The sequence below is a fragment of the Numenius arquata genome, chromosome 12 (genome assembly GCF_964106895.1).
Source record: "Numenius arquata chromosome 12, bNumArq3.hap1.1, whole genome shotgun sequence".
Taxonomy (NCBI): Eukaryota; Metazoa; Chordata; class Aves; order Charadriiformes; family Scolopacidae; genus Numenius; species Numenius arquata.
In genome coordinates, this window is record NC_133587.1 from 1,000,727 (window position 1) to 1,023,386 (window position 22,660).

At 45.6% G+C, this 22,660-nt stretch overlaps 1 protein-coding gene across 1 annotated transcript in view; it reads left to right on the plus strand.

Annotated features, from left to right (window-relative positions):
* The first annotated feature begins 12,187 nt into the window (after positions 1–12,187).
* PHACTR3 (phosphatase and actin regulator 3) overlaps positions 12,188–22,660 on the plus strand; it is a 102,055-nt gene continuing 91,582 nt past the window's right edge. Inside the window, exon 1 of the mRNA XM_074157144.1 lies at positions 12,188–12,296. Coding sequence (XP_074013245.1) covers positions 12,188–12,296 — 109 coding nt within the window. The remainder of the gene's footprint in view (positions 12,297–22,660) is intronic.

Sequence of the window (22,660 nt, forward strand, 5' to 3'; positions counted from 1 at the left end):
CATCAAATCCTAGGAACGGGAAGAAAGCAGAAGATTCATTCATGCAGCATTTTCCCTTTAAATCACCACTTCTAAGAGTTTGCTTACGTATTTTACACGCATCCACCCCATTCAGGGTTTGCTGAATGATAACGATTTGAGATAAAAGTTTTTCTAGGAACTAAGCTAAAACAGAACCAGACTCACCATGGGTTACCTGTACAGCATTCATCAAAGCACCAGTCAGTCTTATGGCAAACGCAGCTCATCCATTAATTACTACAGTGGACTTTTCCTGGACCGTCACAGATCCCTGTGAGACTGCACTGAGCCAGAATTAAACCTTGATGTAAGAAGTCCTCACCGTGAACAATAACTGGGTAAAACGAAATGCCAGAGGTGCTACAACCTTAGCTTAGTTTACTCTGTTTTGTGCAAAACACAAGAGGATTCTTTAGAAACGTCATGAAAAAAGCCTCTTCCATTTAACTTCACGTTGTGTTTCTCCATTTGGCCTTCACGCCCCACCTTGGAACAGCCACAATCACACAGTGCTCTCTAGTGGCTCTCAGTCAGAAAAACCTCTGCAGGCCGCACTCCCGGGGTTAAAAGCATGCAAAATAACCAAACTCCAGTTGCCCATGTGGTCAGCCACAGCTCCCGGGAAGACCAGCACTTCTGCCAAAGAGGGTCAAAGCTGGCCCGCCCCCCGGCAGGCTGCAGCAGCTTGTCGAAATGGGCTTGGAACACCTTTTGGTACAATTAATCAGAGCTGGCGTTTTACATGTGAATCAGAAAGTTTAAAAAATTATTTCACTGAGAATAAATTCAGCATTTTAGTATGTCTCCAGACTTGCTGACCTTGCATTGTAACCGCTCACTGAGGAGCAGACAGTGACTTCAGGCGCAGACCCGGGTACCACCTGATGCAGAGAAAAAGGTGAGGGACAGTTCCATTCCCTCGCCGAGTGTCATCACATTCCTGCCTGTTTAATATATTGCTGTGAAGCTGCTTCAACAACAAACTTTATCACCTTGTCCAGATACAGGAGCTGGTCAGTGGATACAAAGAGAGTTGGGGTCAGAGTTTATAAAGTGATCTGTTAGGAAATTATCAAATCTTGGGAGAGAGAAGGCACTTGTGTTTGCTTCAGCCTCCTGCATCCAAGTCTTGTTCTTTCTTAAGGATTGAATTCCATAACAAAAGCGTATGGAATGATACAGAACAGGAGTAAGACATTTGGTGATGCTTTAGTATACTGGGTGTCTCACGGGCTGGTATGGGAACAGGGACCTTCTGACTCCCTGACAAACTCCACCGCTGCCAGATTTCTTCCTCACCCTACAAACAGTGGAGCGAGGGGAAAACCATTCTCCGCTGCCCCATCTGGGCTCTCCAGTTGAGATGACCACATTGCAAAGCGGGTGCCTGTTAAAACTGTACAGTCTCGCTGGGCTTAAAACACAGGCCCAGGGCCATCCGCCTCCCTCGCCCCGAGGTTTCCCCACAGCAGCTCCCTGGGAGGGCACCGGGAGCCCGGGGAGGTCCCTGGAGCCGGAGCTGCTGCCCAGGAGAGCGCTGGTCCCGGGGGAACCGCGCTGTGGGGCTCAGCGGCACAGAGTCCACTGCTGGAACCCGCACGTCCTGCACCCCCTCCCCAAAGCAGAGCAACAGAGCTGTCACAATCACTTACTTGAATTCGTATTTTGTGTAGGGATGCTTTTAAAAAAACATACATTTAGGTACATTTTAAAAACTGAACGGCCCAATATTTGCCTCCAAGAATTTGACAGTGTATTTCTTGAGTGCAAGAAGTACCACAGGTCAGAAGACCGTAAGCGAAAGGCAAATTCTGGGAGCACCCAACTCAACCGTGCTTTTCCCTAGTGCTGAAATACGGAGTGTCCCAGACAACCAACCCACATTCCTTGTTGGTGCCAAGTCAGCGTGGGAGTTCAGGGAAATGTACTCCAAAAATCCCCAACCCTGGATTATTTTTAGAGCAGCACAACATTAAAACATAAAACCACAGAACTTCTGCTGCTACCAGTGTTGAACTTAACCTTGTGACCAAGAAGAAAATAAAATCAAGGAGTGGGATTTCTTTCTAATACTCAGAAATTTTTTTTCTTAAACCTTTCAGAAAGTTTTTCTCTATAGCTCTTTAAACTATGCTTTATTTCTACTTTTCTACCACACTATAATTTTTTTAACTTAATTAAAAAATGTGAAAAATCCAATATGAATAGATGTGGGATATCAGTCTTTAGGTTAGTAAAGTAAAAATTTGGTTAAGTCTGTCAGTGCTTCTCAACCTCCATCACCACAGTAACGCAACCGCACAGCAGTTTGGGCAGTTCCCAGACACCAGTGCAAGGGAGAACCGCCTCTCGCACAGACGACCTCAAACCTCTCGAGTCCTGTTGGTAACAGCCTGACGGGGGACTCCCAGCCTCTGCCCGCAGTCACTGACACAGTTCCGTAACCACTGGCCTGTTAACGCTGCTGTTGTGAAATGTCTTACTAAAGAGAAATCATACTTCAATATTTGTTACTTCAGATGCATAAATAAAGGCTAGATGGCAAAATCACCCTTTAAAATAATCTATAATTCCTATGGCTCCCTGGGAGGCACACCAATCCAATAATTTCCTCTGTACAATAATGTTTCATCAGTGTATTCTCTCAGCTCCATCAGATATTCATTCAGGCAAATAAAGCCCAAGTCGCTGAGCATAAAACCAGTACCGAGCGCTTGCAGTGTCCTCCATTAGCTCCATGATTTCCTTGACAGCACAAAGGACCGCAGGCTGCCAATTATAATTAAATAGAGCTCCCTATGGTCTTAAGCAGAGCTCCTCATTGCACTGGGTAGGAAAATGCTGGTTAATACCCAGGAGTAATATAAAATGGATCCAAACCTGGTCCTAGTAACCATGTTTTACAGAAATATCTCTGTAAACAACATTTATATGACATTTGCATTGGGCAGAATACACAAGCTGTGACATTCTTAGGTTGTCAGCTAGTCTTCTATTTAGGAAATCCAGTAGGAGGTCCACATGAAAATTTAAGAAGTACATACTGTATCATTCAGATGCACATATATAACATCCTTACAAATGGAGAAAAAGATTCCTTTTGACAGCTTTGGTTCATAAGGCATTAATAAACAGAATTCTTGTAGCAGCCACAAAGCCAAGGGAGAAAGATGACAAAACGTTAAAATAATTCATGACTTCTGAATGATTTTTGAAGAAGCAAACCTACTGGCATCTTCCCTGACTGATCTAATTACTTATTTCCATTTTATTCTTCCTGGTGGAAAAAAAAAACCAAACACAACCCCCCCCCTGTTTGCTAGTTCACTAAGCATGGGTATAATTACCCAATTATAAATCCTATGGGTCACACGATCCCCGAGCTGCACGGACATGTACGTCCAACACACGCGCCTACAAACGACTAGCAAGATTTCTAAGAAGCCGTTCATGTACATCATTATTTGCATGTTTAGCAAAAATTTGTGTTTCAGGTCTCTGTATTTGAAATTAAGTTAGAAATCAAACATTTTTAGGCTACATGTTAATCAGAAAAAAATCCAAGTGAAAACAATAAGACTCTTTCTATTGACTTCAAAGGGGTTTGGATCAAGCTCTAAAGCCCATTCCATATTCCAGCTGCCTATGTCTCTGGTTTTAGTACCATTCCTGGTGCTGGTTCCAGTATAAATTGGCATGCTTTCCCATTTACCTAACGCTGCTGCATATTCGCACACTACTCACACACTGGTATATAACCCAAATGACTAAAAGCTTCCAATGTTTACAAACACACGACTGTCAGACAAGCGTCTGATCCTATGGGGATCATCCTTGTTGGCTTCACAATGGATCATGCCAATGGCTTGGAAACACCGGGAGCAGCCGGGGCTGTTGGCCTCGCACTGTACAAGTCCAGAGCCACATCCCGTGTCCTTCAAACACATTTGGAACACCTCCTTAAATCCACTCCTCTCTGCAGCCTTTTGGAGTGTTTCCCGAATTCGCTGGTGAGCGATGAGACTGCTTTGTCCAAATGTCACTTGTGGTGTGATTACACGATAAGAGGACTTTGCCAACAAAATCCCCATAAATCATTCTTGCACAACGCATGCTGCTGAGCTCATTGTACATGCCCATCAATTTTGGTTCAGAATTTGGCTCTTTAGTAAGTTTATCAGACATAGTGTTTGTAAAATCCTGCTTGCACTTTTATCCCAATGCAGCACTTGGCCTAGTAAGGGGCTTTGCAACAACCACCTGAATTTTGACCTCACTGGAAGAGTATGACAGGCAGGATCTGCATTTTACTTGTTGGATAAAGATGTTAAAGGACTTGTTTCCAAAATACATGAGATCAAAGCTGCATAGTCTGAAAATGTTCCTTTTTACCTGCTTTACCTGATTACAGTCTACTGCTGTTTGGAGGCCACGCTGACAAAGTGTATTTTACAATGGAACTACAGCACAGAATTTCCAGGATTAGATTGTTCTAACTTTGCTTATGATAATGTCATGGTTTCCAGCTTTGAAGCCATGGAACCGAAGATCCATCTAATTCTGTCTTGGGCTAACTTTTCAGGTTAAAAGTTTACTATTAGAACTGATCCTAGAAAAACAACCACTTTCTCTCTCCATCAAATACCTCCTCTTTAAATTGCCAAGAACCTGCCCTTCCATCCTTTGCAGCAAGATGGCATCTGTGCCATGAAGAAACAGCAGCCTAAGCTGCAATACAGCAGAGGAGCAGATTCTTTTAAGATTGCTTGCTCTCATGGCAACATACACAGCTGTAAAAAAAAATAATATATACTTAAAAAGTGAAATAAAAAAGTAATAATGAGCTCAGTTTTTGCTGAAGAATGATTCCTCAGAAAGACTTACTAGACCTGCAAAAGAGCAGAAACACAAACTCCACAGCAATAACCTCACTGCACATCCAGTAAGTGTTGAAACTTATACCAACATGAACAGAAACAGAATTTTGTCCTGCAGGTTCCTCAGCTCTCATCCAGTTAGCACACAACACCAACTTTCTCTTTCCACTTCTGCTGACAACAGAATGATCTTTGCTATTTGAATTAATTTGAAGAAGTTATACATCCAAGTTATTCCAGATTTGGTAACAGGAAGATGAGATCTGAATCAGAATGTACTGCCTGAACACGATACATAATACAAAGACAGGACATCTCTGGTAAGAGTACAAGTTATCCAAACTCATCCCTGAGAAAATGAGCTGTGCTGCTTCTAAAATAGAAACACTTCCAACAGCCAAGCATAAGCAAAACAAGCGTAAGCTGGCTCTGACAGCGCCACGGGACTCCTCCCGTCTCACACACACAGGTGCCATTTCCGTGCCTCTTATGCACAATTATCACATGCACTAATCACATCCCTGGAACTCTCTGCTGGTGTTGGCATCTCTCAGATACGAGTTCCCTCCCCATAAACCGACATGTTGCTATTACTATTATAAGCTGTGTAATTTGGAATAACTGACATGAGAGTAGCTGGTCGCCTTCTGACTGTTGTGGCACCGCTACCTAGGGCTTGTGTGAGTAGAGCTGTTTGTCAGGAAGGCACCCGAGCCCACCGTCTCGCGTGAGATTTTTCCCTGCCTCTTCCCTCCCTGCTCCTTCCCTTACGAAGTGACAGAGTGAACGCCAGAGCTGCGAGAGGAAGCAAACATGAAAATCAGATGGGTGATTCCCAGAATAGCACCTGAGCATCAGAGATGTTAAATGTGACTATGTACATGAAGCCACCAATAAACAAGTCCCTGATGCTTATTGATTTTTCTTTTGCCTCCCGTAGTAGGAACCACACCATCATGCTTTGGGGAAGACATCTTTCAAGTCTTTGTACTTACAAAGCTGTGACTGCTGGATGATACTTGTGTCTCTTCTCAGTGACATACATTCATCTTCTTGGCAAATAAAGGCTCAAAATACGCCCTATGTCTTCACCAAGAAAGGATCTGAGGGGGAAAAAACCCACAAACACAGAGTAAATAGAGACAAGAGCCTTCTGAGCATGGGAACGCTCATCTTCATTGTTATTGTAAGAATCCTGAGCTACAACAAGCTGGCATAAAATCTAAAAAACTAGGTTGAGATTCACAAGCAACAAATCAAACGCTTTCTGTAGAAAACTGCTCTGAGCAAGGCTATTTGTCCCTTGGTCATCAAAACAATTTCCACATGAGAGCCGATACTGTCAATCCAAATGTATCCTGAGCTCATTTTCCTAACTCACAGCGCAGACAGATCAGCGTTACGCTCCGAGATCACATGTGGGCTTCAGATTAATGGAAATGAGGCTGCTCAATATTCTGCTGATTCGAGAAACCCAGCACTGACATGACTCACCTCCTTTCCTTCTCCTCAGAGAATCGCTCCTTTCTGAAACAAGTTCGGATTTCTCTTTATATAACCAGATCGTGAGAGGGGAGTTCAGCTGTCTATCAAACAGAAAGCAAATTAATCAAATCAGGCATACCATTGATATAATTGCATTTTTAAAATGTTTACGAAGCGAAGGCCCATCAAATGGACATACATCGCTGTGGTTATGAAATATACATCAAGCTAAATAAATTTTATTTTCTCTTTTGTGTTCCTCGTGTGAATATTTCATTTTCAGAAATATTTGTCTGCAGCTGAATGGATGCCAATTGCAGAAATACCTGCCACTAAGTCAGAAAATCTCATCATAACTTTTCATCACAGATATCAACGGCTAGAAATCCTCCGAGAGAGAGACAAACATATCAGATCATTGTGCTTTCTGGGAAAATGCTCTGAACTTGTTTACCACAAGACTGCAATAGGGAGAAAATAAACGAAATAAAAGGAGAATCATGTTTCTACTAATAGTCATTCTGATCCTGCAGATATTTTTGTTTGTGACATTTATAGAATTATATCAAGTAGTAAAAGGAAACTTAAGGACAGTTTTTCAGGTGCTTAGTACCCACAGCCAGAGTTAGTTTCATGCCAGTTTCAGAGGGATTAACAAATCCATATACTGACAACAGAGTGGTGGGTGCCTGCCTCCATCAGCTTCTGTTTACTCCTGGGAAAATGCTCCATTCCTTTTGGTGTTGCTCCTTCAACACGAAGACTATTTCTCCTGTCAAAAGCTCTGCTCCCGGAAGGAACGCAGCGCCTGCTGTAAGGAAAGGAAATGAAAAACGCAAATAAATACACCGTCATCATTACATACACAACTTGGAAGTAAAAGACATGCAGAAATTCATACTTTTTATATGTGAGACATTACTTAGCAACATCAGTTCAAACAATTTAACACAATTATTTTTTTTCTTGCACCCCCTGCCCCAAAGATGATGACGATGGTTCATTGGGAATTAGCAAGGTGTCCTGGGGGAGCTGGTCAGCACACACAGCACCTGGAGTTATTCCAGGCAGGAATGAGAAAAACACAAAGTGTTTTAACCAAATTAAAAGAGCAAGACAGATTCCACCTGTTTGCCTGATTTCTATCAGACACTATTTTAGGATCCAAAGGAGAGCCTGTAAAGTGTCCTCTGCAGAGGAAATCAATATGTGAGTCGGTGAAACACACACCAGTCTCATCTTGTGCACTTCTGTGGGGCGCTAAAGCTGTTCCAGAGACATCTTCTTGGGATGAAAACATTTTAATATAGTCAATCTTGTACAAATGCTTGAATCTGATACGGAACTTCCCAACTCTCTCTCATACAAGAAATGTGTATCATCCTTCGTTGCAGAAGGCGGATATATCAATTAGTACAAAGAGACTTTCACAGAAGCCACTAGAAACCATCAGCATTTTCTAGCATGACCTAAAAGCTATATAGAGAAAAACCACTTAAAATTTGCTGCTTCCTCTCTTTTTTAGGACTAAACCCAGATTTGGCTTATTATTGCACTATAAAGGGGAGATTTCTTACTCGAAACCCAGGCCCAGTACCTGTCAGACGGTGCTACCTGTATGCATAGAAAAAAAAATCCCTCATACGGAATTTTTGGAGTTCCTGACTCCCTTCCAGCGCTGAGTCATGGCAACCCAAAAGCTTGGCTCGAGGGGGAAAGGAGTACAAAATACACCCTGATCTCTTTAAAGCACCCCTTAAACAACTGGGTTGGATTTATTTGTTTGTTTGTTTCCCTGGAAGTGTTTTATAGCAGGGTAAAAATGGTTCATTTAGCTGTCTTTTTGGAATTATGATGAGATGTTTGACTGGCAAGGCTTACAAGAAATTACAAAAGTTGACACTTAAAATGTGTCAAGATGGCAATGTTAAGCTCTCAAAAAAAAACAATTTACAGAATGCCCTTGGTACCTTAATTTATTCCACTGCGTTATGATACAGCTTAGATCCCCACGTGCTACTTTTTCCTCGGGATCTACCTTACACACAGCTAGAAGGGAGAGTATACATGGAATGAGAAATTCTTTTCTATTTTGCTTTAAACCCTCTGTTCAGCCCCTGTTCTCGTGACAGTATTTGAAGCGGCTGTTGGAGCAGCAGGCTGCCCCGGCTGCGGGACGACGTGACCGAGCAGCCACACTCGGGCCCTGCTCAAACACCAGCTCTGAACAATTGTCTCATCGGGCCCTGCACGAACTGCAGGCTCCTCTGTCCTGGTTTCGGCTGAATTCACCAAAACCAGACTGACAGACGGCCCTTCCCCACCCCCAAAAGAGAGGAGAGGAAGAGAGAAGAAGATTTAGAAGTTTAGAATGAACTAAACTATTTTAATGAAGAATTAATATTAAAATCAAAAGGAAGAAAATAATGAAATAGATACAATATATACAAAACCGTATCAAGCTCCCAGGATGACAGTCACGTCACCGGCAGGCACTGGGGAAGTCCCAGACTGGACTCCGCGACAGGTGGGAACTGGATTCCAGCTCTGGAGTCAGGGACACACGGATCGGGATCAAAGGCAGATGAACAGACAGAGTCCTCTTCGGATGTCGGCCATCGAAGAAAGAGGGCTGACCCTTTGATCCCTCAGCTTTTACACTGAGCGTGGGGCAGATGGGATGGAATACCCCAGTTGGTCAGGTTTGGGTCACCTCTCCTGTCCCCTCCTCCCCACCGATGTGATCCCTCTACATTTTTTCCATTTCCGACCCTCTAAGGGGCAAATAACGAAAGTGGCTGCCCTTGGTTGTTATGGCAATAAGGATAAGCGAGAGCCTCTCTGCTCACCATCCCTTGGCACGGAGCACAAACATTGGGCTTATCGCTCTGAGAACGAGCAGTTTTCTCCACAACACGCCGTTAATTGCAGAGAGTTAGAAGAGGCCTGGCTAAGATGTAAAATTACAGAACGGAAAATTGGTTCTGTTTATACTTCATAGATTGGTCCAGGCTGGAAGGGACCTCCAAAAGTCATCTAGTCCGACCTTCCCACAGTCAGCAGGGACACCCCCAACTAGATGAGGTTGCCCAGGGCCTTGTCGAGCTTCACCTTGAATATCTCAAGGGAAGGGGCTTCAACCACCTCCCTGGGCAACCTGTTCCAGTGTTCCACCACCCTCAGAGTAAAGAACTTTTTCCTAATAGCCAATCTAAAACTCCCCTTCTCCAATTTCAAACCGGGACATCCTCTTACTCACCAGGTAACTCAAGAGACCAAACCTGAGGGCACACGTAGCCCAAAGGTGGTGACTCCCAACCGCGACGTGTGCACGGGGCTCAACTCTGAAACTCCTGCTTCAAGAACAAAGGCAAATGCACTTCTCCGCGTGACAGATGTGACGAAACTGTGGCTTCCCCATCCCTGGAGGGGTTCAAGGCCAGGCTGGATGGGGCTTGGAGCAACCTGGTCTGGTGGGAGGTGTCCCTGCCCAGGGAAGAGGGGTTGGAACTCCATGACCTTTAAGGTCCCTTCCAACTCTAACCCTTGTGATTCTATGAATTTTGGGTTAACTCCCCCCGACCACCACAATGACCCAAGAACTGCTCCACCTGGCCCCACTCTGGGACGCAGCCAGAGCACACTTTGCTTTGGCGAAGACGCGCAGAACGCTTTCCATCTATTTCTGACCAAACAAAGGGCCAAGAAGCCACGTCAAACGCCCTGCTCCCCAACTCCGCCGTCCCCAGCCTGTTCCCTGCCTGCACTGGCAGAGCCGGCACCGCGCGTCCCTGCCGAGCCTCTCCCCGCAGCCCCAGGCTCGCCTTTCACAGAATCACAGAATCTTCTTGGTTGGAAGGGACCTTTGAGATCATAGAGTCCAAACACACCAAAAAAAAAAAACCAAACCAAAAAACCAAAAAAATCCCCCACACCACCAAAACCAAAGCAAAACAAACACCCACAACCCCACCCCACACCCACCCACAAACAGATGCAAATCAACAATCTCGGGCACTAGAGCATGCCCTCAAGTGCCACGTCTACACGTTTCTTAAATGCCTCCAGGGATGGCGACTCCACCACCTCCCTGGGCAGGCTGTTCCAGGGCCTGACCACTCTCTCAGTAAAGTCATTCTTCCTAATATCTAATCTAAACCTCCCCTGCCCCAACTTCAGACCATTTCCTCTGGTCCTGTCATTATTCCCTTGGGAGAAGAGGCCAACACCCACCTCTCTACACCCTCCTTTCAGGGAGTTGTAGAGGGCAATGAGGTCTCCCCTCAGCCTCCTCTTCTCCAAACTAAACATGCCCAGTTCCCTCAGCCTCTCCTCGTATGACTTGTTCTCTAGACCCCTCACCAGCTTGGTGGCTCTCCTCTGGACACGCTCCAGCAGCTCAATGTCCTTCCTGTAGTGAGGGGCCCAGAACTGAACACAGCACTCGAGGTGAGGCCTCACCAGTGCCCAGTACAGAGACACCATCACTGCCCTGCTCCTGCTGGCCACGCTGTTCCTGATACAGGCCAGGATGCCGTTGGCCTTCTTGGCCACCTGGGCACACTGCTGGCTCATGTTCAGCCGGCTGTCCGCCAACACCCCCAGGTCCTTTTCTGCCGGGCAGCTTTCCAGCCACTCTGCCCCCAGCCTGTAGTGTTGCCTGGGGTTGTTGTGACCGAAATGCAGGACCCGGCACTTGGCCTTATTAAACCTCATCCCATTGGCCTTGGCCCATTGATCCAACCTGTCCAGGTCCCTCTGTAGAGCCTTCCGACCCTCAAGCGGATCAACACTCCCACCTAGCTTGGTGTCATCTGCGAACTTACTGAGGGTGCACTCAATCCCCTCCTCCAGATCATCAATAAAGATATTAAACAAGACTGGCCCCAAAACTGAGCCCTGAGGGACACCACTGGTGACCGGCCGCCAACTGGATTTCACCCCCTTTCCTTGCGGGAAAACCCCAGGAACCCAGGGATTCCCCTTAAACACGCTCCCACGTCGTTACTTGGGCACAGCCGAGGTGCCCGGTGTCCCCGGGGCCGCCTTCTCGGCCACCAGCCGAACCCAGCCCGGCCCCGACGGGGACCCGCCGCCTCCGCGGAAGCTCCCTCCGAGCTGCGGGCCGGCCAATTCCCTCTCCCTTTCCCCCCCCGGGACCCCTCCGCCAGCGCCGGCGGCGGACACGGATCCCCCCGCGGCGGGCGTCCTGCCGCTCCGGGAGGGGCGGTTGGCCACGCCCCACGGCGGGGGGGGCGGGGCGTCCCCAGTCACGTGCTTCCCCCCCGCCCGGGGCGGAGCCTCGACGCCGCGCGCACCTGCGGCGTCCCCCGCCTTTGTGCGGGGCAGGTGCAAGGGCCCGCCCCCGGCCGTGACGTCACGGGCCGCTCGCGGGGCAGGATGGGAGAATCCCGCCGCTCCCCGGCGGATGCGCTCGGCAGCGCGGCGGCTTGAGGCGGCTCCGGCGGCGACGTGCGGGGCGGGGGGGGGCGGCCCGGGAGGGGGCGGCGGGGGGCCGGGCCGGCGGCCCGCGCCCCGGCTCTTCCCCACCCCGCAGGCGGCATGGCCCACCCCGCTGAGGCGCCCGCAGCCGCCCCCTGAACGCCCGGCGCCGGCGGAGCGCCCCGCCGCAGCCTGCCCACGGCGCCGGGGAAGATGCTGCCGCGGCTGGTCCTGCCCGGCTGACGCCCCCCCGCCGCCGCCGCCGCCGCCACCCACCCCGTCCCCATTGTCCCCCTCGGCCGCCCCCGGCTCCATGAGCGCCTCCTCCGCCCCCCGCCTCTGAGCTTCCCGCCCTCCGCCTCATGGCTGCATCGGACGAAGGGACCGGCTGCTTTCTCCCGCGAGGCAGGTCGCAGAGTGACCCCAGCATCCTCACCGACCCCGCGGGCCCCGCCGCCGGCCAGCACCCAGGTAACGGCCCCGCTCGGCCGCGCCGGGACCGCCCGCCCGTCCCCGGCACCCCGTCCGCCGGGCGGGGGGGGCACCGGCACGGCATTGTCCGCGCTCGGCGCTCAGACGGCGCCGCGGCCGCGCTCCGACAGGCGGGGGGCGAACGGGGGGGCTGCCCCGGCCCCGGGTGGGCGCTCCGGCCCCGCGGCGGAGGCTCGCACCGAGCGCGGTGGTGACTTTGGCGGGGCGGGGGGGAATGAGGTCTAATAAAGCAGGCTGTTTGCACGGGATCACCATGGAGACGGGGGGAAGCAGAGGCATAATTAAACGCTTTCTCCCCGCGTGAAGGTAATTTTCACTTCCCAGGGAGAAGAGTAATCTTCTTACGAAGCGCAGGCACAGAGGGTGCTGCTGGGGGGACACGGCCGCAGGGCTAGGATAGAAATACAACATTGCCATTAGGGTTGGTTTTTTTCTCTTTAACAATGGTTAATGATGTTTTCAGCTTAACCTCGCTTTGAGGAATAATTCTAAGCGTCCGTTGGTGGTGACTCAGTAATTTCAAATTGTCACAATCTAAGCAATGATGACCCCTTTAGAGAAAAAAAATAACTAACTACATCACTGCTGCGATGTGATTGCAAGGAAAGGCACACCACCAGGCTGGACGCAAAGGCTGAGAGCCAGCTTCCTCTCGGTCCGTCTGAATAGATGGTCATGCAAGAGCTGGAAGGTTCCTTTATGAGAAAAGGAGTAATCGAAACAGTGCAAGACAATGAACGGGGTGTTGATCATCACTGAGTTCCAGCCCTAGAGATGGGCTTGGGTTTTGGGTCAGGCACCGTCAGCCTGGGAGAGACAGTCCCTGAATGCAATTTTGGATTGAACTTTCGTTCCAGCCTTTTTCAGATTACTGAGTAAATAAAATATTCCAGGCTCTTGTCATACACCTGCTATACTGCTTCCTCCCGAGCCAACAAGGATATTAATATTTGTAACTATTTTAAGTTCTTCTATTTATTTGTCTTATCGAGCAATTCTGAGCACCTTGCTCTGGAGTGAAATACAAATTAAATTAAGGCAAACAGTCGATGATTTATCTCTGATGCCCAAGTGCTCCGATACCCTAAGTGAAGGGAACAAAGGACTCTTCTGACATGAACTGCTCGACTCGCTCCCAAAGGGGCAATCTTGGCTGAAAGAGGAATGTATGTTTCTGCCATTTCATCTCTGGAAGCAGAAGTGACTAATGAAAGGAAGGCATATGCAACCCGAGGTTTAATTCCTCTATAGTATTTTCTGCTAATCAATTATTCTGACCCTTGTGAAATACACAACAAAGAAAGTACACAACATGTCTGACACACAGCCGGATACAAACGTGGCTATGCTTTTTGTAAGGAGAAACATCAATACCAAGTAGCATTTTCTCCTCCCTTTTCTCCCCCCTAAGTCAGACTTCATTAGATAAGACAGTGTCCCGTTGCGTGGCAGGAGCTATACCAATACGCAGCAGAGATGTCTCTTACGGTTTTGTGTTGTACATACAATACGGGGAGAGAAACAAAAGGTGATAAATACCTTATGGTTTTTGTCCAGGTAGCTATAAATAGTTAGTAGTAGTTAGCATGCCTGGTAAGCTCTTCAGGTTTAAAATTTGTTTATCAAATAGTACAGAACATCTGTATATTTCAAAACGATAATAAAATGAACATAAATGACTTAATTTAAGTAATATTTTACCCTACAGTGTTGTAAGTAATCACTTACTATGAGCAATTTCATACAACTGGCAACTCAAAAAACTGAAATATAGTTTATGCTATTGTAAGAATTATGTGTGCTAGATGACAATTTTAATTTATCTTATTATTCTGGAAAATAATTTTATCATTATAATACCAACGTAACCATCTATGGACTCATATCATACCAACATAACCATTATAATACCATCGTAATCATCTCTGACTCTAAGTCAAAAGAAAGTCTTAGGAGCACCATATGATACATATGGAGTTTGTGTTTACATCCCAACCCTGCTCGCAGACAAACCAGGTAGAGAAGTGAATTTGAAAGGTAGGATTCTTTGTTCATTTAAAAACTAAATTAATTTTCATTAACATTTAAGTCATGCATTTAAATTATACAGACAAATAAGCCAATAAAAAAATATGGATGTAACTGAAGGATCACTGCAGAAACACTCCTACTTTTATATGGCACTTGAAGACACCGTGTTCCTACTGGAGACACACTCCGGTTTTGCAACATTTTCTTGAATGCATGACACGGTCAAGGGTTATTCTGCACCAATTCATTTGGCTGTGTCTACTGTAGGAAAGTATCCCAAGGTAGAAAATGTGGTAATAGATGAAGACAGCCTACATTGTAAAGATTTTTCTGGTGTTCAAGTGGGTTTGATCAAAGACATAATTTATATTCCTCTTCTTGACCTATACAATTACAATATTTTTTTTGCAGCCCAGCTTTATGCAGGAAATTTTGGTGACATAGTTGAAAAAGCAGTGGTGGCAGCATGTAGCTTTTCATGTATTTACCTAAGAAAGTTCTCTGATGCAACGCTTCATTTCCCTTTCCCTCTTAAAACGCCAGCGTTTGGCTGTACACGGCGTGGTGACCACTCGCGGGCTGTCCCACGCAAGTCCAGAATCTGCTGTCACTGGACCATACCATCTCTTTTTAGCTGATACTGAGCAATGTAAACATCAGACTGAAGGGACCGGGGATGAACAGGCTGCAGACGCAAGCGTCAGTTCACCTCCCTGTTGCTTTCATTCGTAATTTTTTTGATGAACTAGGTCAAATCTCAGAGGAGCTTCTCATGTGAGAACAAAGCTGAAGTTTGGTTTGTGGGGTTTGGTTTGTTTGTTTGTGCGGTTTTTGTTTGGGTTTTGGTTTGTTTGTTGTTTTTTTTTTAAAGAGGACTCCCTCCTCTTCCAGCAAGAGCAGGGAATAACTAAGTGGCTGGTTCAAGTAGCCTTAGATGTTGATTTTTGAGGAGTTCTGGACACTGGCAATCCTGATTGATGCCAGCAGAAGCTGCAATTACTCCAAGCCTTGAACAATCAGGGCTTCACGATAAAGCTTCTTATCTCGTGTGCTTTTCTTCTCAAAGCATTCACTACAGAAATGAAAAGCTATTTTATAATCCTAATTTACTAGAACAGATGCAGTCTTTACAGGCTACCGTGAATTTTATCACATGTAAAAAAACTTTAAAACTTAACACATGCTACTATGGTCTTATTAAATGTTCCTGTAGTAAATAAGATAAATAAGGTATTCAGTAAACTAGACTAGAGGCAGTTAATAGCTACTTATTTTAAAACCGAGATATAAATTCACTGATTTAGATCCTTCACATGCAACTCTAATTAAACAGCAGCTCCTCACAGTGACAATTAACATGTCACAGCCATGGCCTGAGAAGGAAATATGGAGTTCAATTATCTGTGCAGGTCTATTGACAAATAGCGGATTTCCTCTGGCATTTAAATGGTGCATATAGTTCCTATTCCTGGTGTAGGGAATACTGGGAACAGTATGAGAAAGATAAGAAGGAATGAATGTTTCTTTGTTTTAATTGAAACAGTTATTTTCTCCTTTAAGAGAAAATAATGCATTTCAGCCTGTGATTTTGTGGCCACCGAGCAGTATTTTATGAGAATTGGTATACTACAGCGAACGCTGGACTTCGTATGTCACACTGAGTGAGCAAGCCTTGAAAAGGAGCATGTCCTGAATATGAGAAGCACACATCAGAATACTCACGCCTTGCTTAACTAGAGACTGGCTCTAGCCTGTGCTGTCATTGAAAAGTGAATTTCATTTTTCTTATTGTGCCATGACTTAACGCCAGATTCACAGGAGAAGAAACACAATTAACCCAACTTTCATTGGGAAATCCTCAGGGGTAAGAGTTCTAAAACCAGTAGCATCGTTCCCCGCTGCCGTTAAGGCGGCTCTTCAAAGTCCTGTTGTTTTCACTGAGTTTGGGAGAATGCCAGAATATCCAGTTGTATCAGATTTTGTGTATAAAGTCACAATCTCTTGATTGTAGACCTGGGGTTAGCTCTGAGCTGAAAAACTACTCCAAAAAATATCACATCCTGCCATAACATCAAGGGGAATTTTTCGAGGCAGTTAAGAAAGTTTAAAAATGATAAAATACTAGTTAAATTCTAATTAAAAAAATTAAAAGGTGGTGGAAGTTGACTTAGATGGCAAAAGATGACAATCACTCAAGAAAACATAATGCAAAGAGGGATTTCATTAGTTCCAGAGATCATAGTTTTTTCCTTTCCCCTTCCTCATTCCCCTCCTCCATCTTCCCAGGTATGGATCGAGAAAGGAGAGTCTAGAGGGGGCAGGGATATGAAATTCAGAACAGATTTCACTATCACTATCTGAGAGGCAGTTGCAGGAAACCGAAATACTGCTCTTGTGATTCCTTCCAGCAGTCACAGGACATAGAAAAGACTGACAATCTGGTTTGATTTGTAGCCATGAAAGACAGGGCTCCACAGAGTGGGGAAGCGCACACCATGTCAAAACTCTGTGCTGCTTGAGGAGATATAGACAACCATGACAATGTGTGAAAGTGTGACACCCCCCCCTCAATTATGGGATAATCCATTTTAATTTGTATAAGTACACATTGGTGCCATCCCGTTTTGCTCTCTCTGCTGCTGCTTTTCCTCCCTGGCACCAGGCAATTAGAGAATGCTTTTTGAGGACTGGCACTCCTGAGCTCTTCAGCGGAGCGTGCCAGTGGTCCACCACGTCCTCCGCCTCCTCCAGGGCAGCACCTGTACCAAGGCCAGGAGCTGGGGTAGTGCAAGCAGCAGTCAGATGTTGTTAGCAGCATTATCAGCATCACTTCTTAGCGTTCCCATTGGAGAAGACTGATGAAGGGATCTTCTCAGCCTCTGCACTCTTGGGTGCGCTTCAAGATCTGACAAGCCAGAGCTACTTCACAATAGCTGTTCCAGAGATGTCCAGCTACGTCGCTGCCAGACACTAATTCCCTTTTTGTTTCTATTGATACCGTGTGGAATCAGCAGCACTGTGCACTGAATCCACTCAGGGAGGGAACAACTGCTTAAAACTTAAAGCTCCATCATCACTGTTTCTATTTATCATAATTCAAAAGTTTTGTAGCAGGAAATGTTCTTGTTAACTATTCTTCTAGGATGCTAAGAAGGGAACTGACGTGCTGTGCTCCTTTTGCATCGGCTGTCTCCGGGCTGAAGGATGAGCTGTAACCCAGCAGGGCCTCACAGGCAAGGCAGGGACACTGGGCTCCCAAGTAATGACTGGGAAAAGTCATAACACAACAAAACATCAAGTGTAGAATGCTCTATACTAGGGTGTTTGGGGTTTTTTTTCTTCTTTTTTAAAGCTGTAACCAGCCTGAATACACTGTGCCACTCCCTTCATACCACGGATTTCTCAAAACTTTTTAGGGCTGATTTATGCTGCTGTGGATTTTAATTAACACTTGTTGCTGACATATTTGTTCCTTCAGCAAGTTTGCTGAGCGTGAGCCTTGTGCATAGTGTAAGGGCTTGTTAGCCCTTGGCGAGCAATGCTTTTCCCCGTAGCCATCAGGACACTGCGCTGGTAAACTGGGTGACGTTGGAAGCTACTGGCATGGGAGGTTTGAAAACTCAAAAGCATATTAGAAGTGAAGCGCAGTAGGTTTGTGCTGCAGATGTGTGTAAGGAACAAAGGGGAGGCAAAGAGGGGTACGGTTGGAGTGCGGATAGATTGGTGCCAGCTTTCTGAATCTGCTCTAGTCATTTTTGCTGCAAATTATTCATTCCAGGCCCATAATTCAGAAAATCTTGTAGCCGTGTGCTTAACTTAAAACACGTGCTGAAGACGCAAGGCAATCAATAGCAGCGTGAGCACCAGGACAGCAAGAGATGCTGTTGCTGCCCTGCCTGTTTGGCTGGTGCTCCCATCCTTCTCCAGGCACTTAGATCACTGCAACTTGAATCAGGGACTTAGAGGCTTATCTGTGATGTCTTTAGTTGTTGCATACGTTTTCAACTTTGATACTAACAGCTCGAGCCAGGCCACCTATTTTATGGGGGCTTTTCACCAGAAAGATTTTGGTTTCCATTTCATTTTCCTCTATCAAGTCTGTTCTGTTCACAGCGTTTGTTTGCCCTGCTTTGTATTTCCTCTGAAACAAGAAGTGTACCGGGTCTCCTATATCCTTTCCCAACACTATTACTTCATGACCAACATTAAATAAGCTAAGTCACTGCTTTTGCTCCGTTTTATGACTTAGCCTTATTTTTCATATATAGGAAGCTTTGTGATATTTTAAGTTCTCTCACTCAAAGTCAGAAGGTTTCTGTTCTCACCCAGCCAAAGGGCTCCCAGCAGAAACTTGCTGTTCCCTGCGTGGTGCCATGGGGAGTACATGCAGGAATATTCAGTAGAGACTAGAAACATGCAGGGTATTAATTCACATTCCAACTTAATATCCCATTTCCTTTTATAGTGAAATTCAGATCTCAGCCCTATAAGGCTCCCCAAAACAGTTATTATTTGTGGGAAGTTTTTTATCACATAGCACCAGAAAAATCAACGCCGTATTACCAAGTACTGCAACACTCGTTATCCTTTAACAAATGGCCCATTGTGCTTTTGGGAAGGTCGTCTTCTTTCTCATCAAATCCCCAGTCCCTTGCTGGTCTGATCTAACTGGGCTCCAAGCCCCTGTGATGCAGAGGGACTCCACACTTCACACAGGCTGCGTCCTGCTGCTTCCCTGGGTATCGGCCTTTCTGAAACGAACTACTTAGTTTATTTTTTGGGGTTCAGGAGAGAGCCTGGTGAAGGTATGCTTTAATGCTACTTCTGCAGCAGTTAATGAGATGAGTTAATAAGTATGCTATTCATGGTGAGGGTTGTTTTTAGGCTTTTCCAAGGTTTGACTGTTCCCAGTGTTTGGAGACTTGTGTTTAGCCAAATACTAGAGTTGTGTAAATGAAATAGAGACCTTTAAGGGGGGGCCGGGGAGGAAGTGTTTTACAGTTCTCTTTTCTCCTAAACCCCAAGTTGGCAGGTAGTTTGAATGTTGCTGAAAAGATACTTAAACCATTTAAACCTCTTTATCCAAGAAGTGGAAATACTGATTATACGCAATCAGAACCCAGCCTGGATTTAGGAGAGTGAAGTCATCGTATCGGAAATACCTGGTGCTGCTTTATGGGCTTTTTTTGCATCTATAGTTACTTCTGCATCCTTGAGCGATACCTGAGGGTCCCAGGTTCCTCCTGGGTTTACAATCATTGTCTTCTGAGCAGAAAGACTGATCCTAATCTCGGTTTGCGATGCAGGAGCCCGAGGGACCGTCCCACGCTGGGAACGTGCTCTCTGCTCCCACACCGGAGCCCCAGTGCGCTGCTGGGCTGGACTCCAGCCCTCGCTGGTTCTTGTTCTCAGCGCTACCAGCAAAACCCCTGGGACACGTAAAGGAGTGGGTCTGAACTGGAGTATCAGAGTTAGAGCAGGGAGTCTACCACGTCAGTGAAAAGCTTTTTCTCTAGTTACCTGATCTAACAGTTTCTATTATCCCTTGTTGAATCAGAATTAATTTATTAGTTCTAATATGTCTTAAATATTCTGTCTCCCCTAGTTCCTGGGGATGGTTTCTCATGCGCCAGAAGGAACCTACTTATGTGTTTGATATTACTAATAATGGAGAGAACAGTTCAGGCAAGTACATCTAGGAAAAAAAAAATTCTGAACCTCTGCTTTTTGCATAATGTCACACTGGGACAGTTTATTTAAAATCACAAGTGAGTCTGGTCTCTCACCTGGAGATTTAGGACAAGAATTTTAATTTGTTAAAAGTCTTCAGAGATTCAGTCATTGTGCTGAATATTGTTTCACCAATAGGAAAAAAAGGGAAACCATGGGCTTTTTGATGAAAGATGGACAGGGATTTCTAATTACTTTTTAGTACTTATATTAAATTACCTTCTAGTGATCTTTTTTGATATTTTGATATATTTTCGATAAGTAGAGGTAGTTGCGTACTTGACAGAGAAAAGTTAAATCAGAAAATATGTATTTATCCATGTTTTCCTGCCCAGCTTTGGGCAGGTGTATGTACACCAGTTTCAGTAAGGACAGAATTTAAAGAAAAAAAGAAAAAAAGAGATGAGTAAACAAGCATCCCTCTCCTGAGCCTGGCAGAGCAGGCACTTGAACAGAGTGGAAATGGTTCAGTCCATCAGCTGGTCTAGGGAGCACTGAATCTTATCTCTCCTTAATGTCACAGGCTTTATTTTAAAACAGAGGTAAACTCCAAATTTATTGTATACGTTAAGTACAAGTACTCAGGCTTGATTTGCACACCTAATAATTTGTGCGCACAATTACTTCCTTCTCTGTGCAAATAAAATAAACTCATGTCTGTCAAATAATAAAGAACCTTCACACTTCAGGTCTGAATGAAGATGGTTTAAGATCAGTCAATTAATGGTTGCACCGCACTGGAAATGGGCTGGGTTATGCAATGCTTGGAGTCGTGTTTATCTGGAAACGTAACTGTTTATTTTAGTGAGCACTTAAGGAACAGCATTAATCATGCACAGTTTTTAGTTTTGGAACTCTGTTTCCAGACTGCCCGATTCACGCTGTAATGAGTGGGCTCCACCATTTATTTATTTATAACATTATGGCATTTTTTAACCAAGTTTGTGGGTTTGTATTTTTAAAATTTAATACGTAGAATTAATTACGCTGGCTTCTCTAAGCACATCAGATCTATAAATACAAAAGAGTAAGTAAAGCTAAATATGATACCTTCATTTTGCTTCTGAATGTAGGTAGAGTTTGTGTACTAATACAAGGGATTCTGTGTGCCCATTAAATCCCATGCTTTTGTTTGAAATTCAAGTTCATTTATGGTCTAAGGTATACACAATTTATACATGGCCTAGAGAGCACATCATAGAACTACTTGATGCAGGTCGATGGCTCCATGCTCGAGTCTGCATAAATATTTCAGTGAGATGATCTTAATCAAAGGCCGTCGTACGGTGCTCTCGGTAGTACAGCGATATCCTGTAATCACACACGGCTCACGCCTGCGCCCTGTAATTGGAACTGGAGAAAGCCATGTCCTTATGCATAAGGCACTTTGCGATTGTCGCATATGGTGACGAGACAGTTCATGTGTTAACTTCCTTATTCTTTTATTTTTTTTTTTTTTAACATCCCCAAACCGTTCTGTTGCTGCATAACCAGCAACTGGACACAGACCACTGCGTTCCATCAAACCAGCAAAGCCTTCAACCTTTGTTGCGGGCGGCTGCATCCCTCGGGCCACGCAGCCTCCCCTCCCCTTGCCCGCATTGATCTGTGGTGAATGCCTGTCGCGTTGCATTCGCTCGCTCCCAGAGGTCCGCCCCGTACCTCTCCGCTGAGCAGCCCGCACCAAGGTTTGGGGCTTTATCCTTACGAGAACGTAAGAAGTGCTCTGCTGGGTCAGAGCTGGTCCCTCCGGTCTGGGAGAGTGCTCTTGGCAGGGGCAGCAGCAGGAGTTCAGGGAGAGCACGCCTGCCTGGCCTTGAGAAGGCTGGAGCAAAGCAAAGGCTGGTTGACTGAACACGCGTGAACACGTGGGACCGACCACACATCAACACCAACTGAACCACTCAGGGGCAGCTTTCTGTGTCTGGCTCCGAATTACATACCCGAGTGCGGATGCTTTGGGCAAGTTTGCTCTGCATCTAGAACATAACAGAGTTCCTGAAGAACATTCTGTAAACTCCTGGTACTAATCCAGAATTGAATGGCGCGATACAAAAAATTACACGCTCACTAGAACCATGACTCTGTGAGATCTGGAAAAGGAGCAAATATCAGCCGTTGCCTGAGGCTATTTTACTTGAACCCTCACAGTAGTGGTTAACTTAACAGATGACATGATCGGATGTGTATTTTCTTAAGGCAAACATAGGGTATGTGAACAACAGCTGTCAAGACAGATAGCAAATAGACTTCTTCGTGTTATGGTGTACATTTCCTGTAATTCAACCAGAAGAATAAACTGAAAGGAAGCCAGTAAAAGAGATCATTTTAACAAGTAAAACTACGAAGAAGCATCCTTCAAAAATCTGGAATATTGTGCGCGAATGAAAATGTGTTAAGAAGGGGCCCTAACTCGTAATAGAAATGTATCCTCTCTCTCTCTCTTCTTGAGGCCAAGAACGTCTCTTTGAAGACAAGACAGGCTGATCCAGAAATCTGCCATTCCTCCTCTCCCTGAGCTGGTGCTTCCCTACAGGCTCTTGTTCCCTTCAGAAGGAGTAGAGCTTGTTGCAACTTTTTTT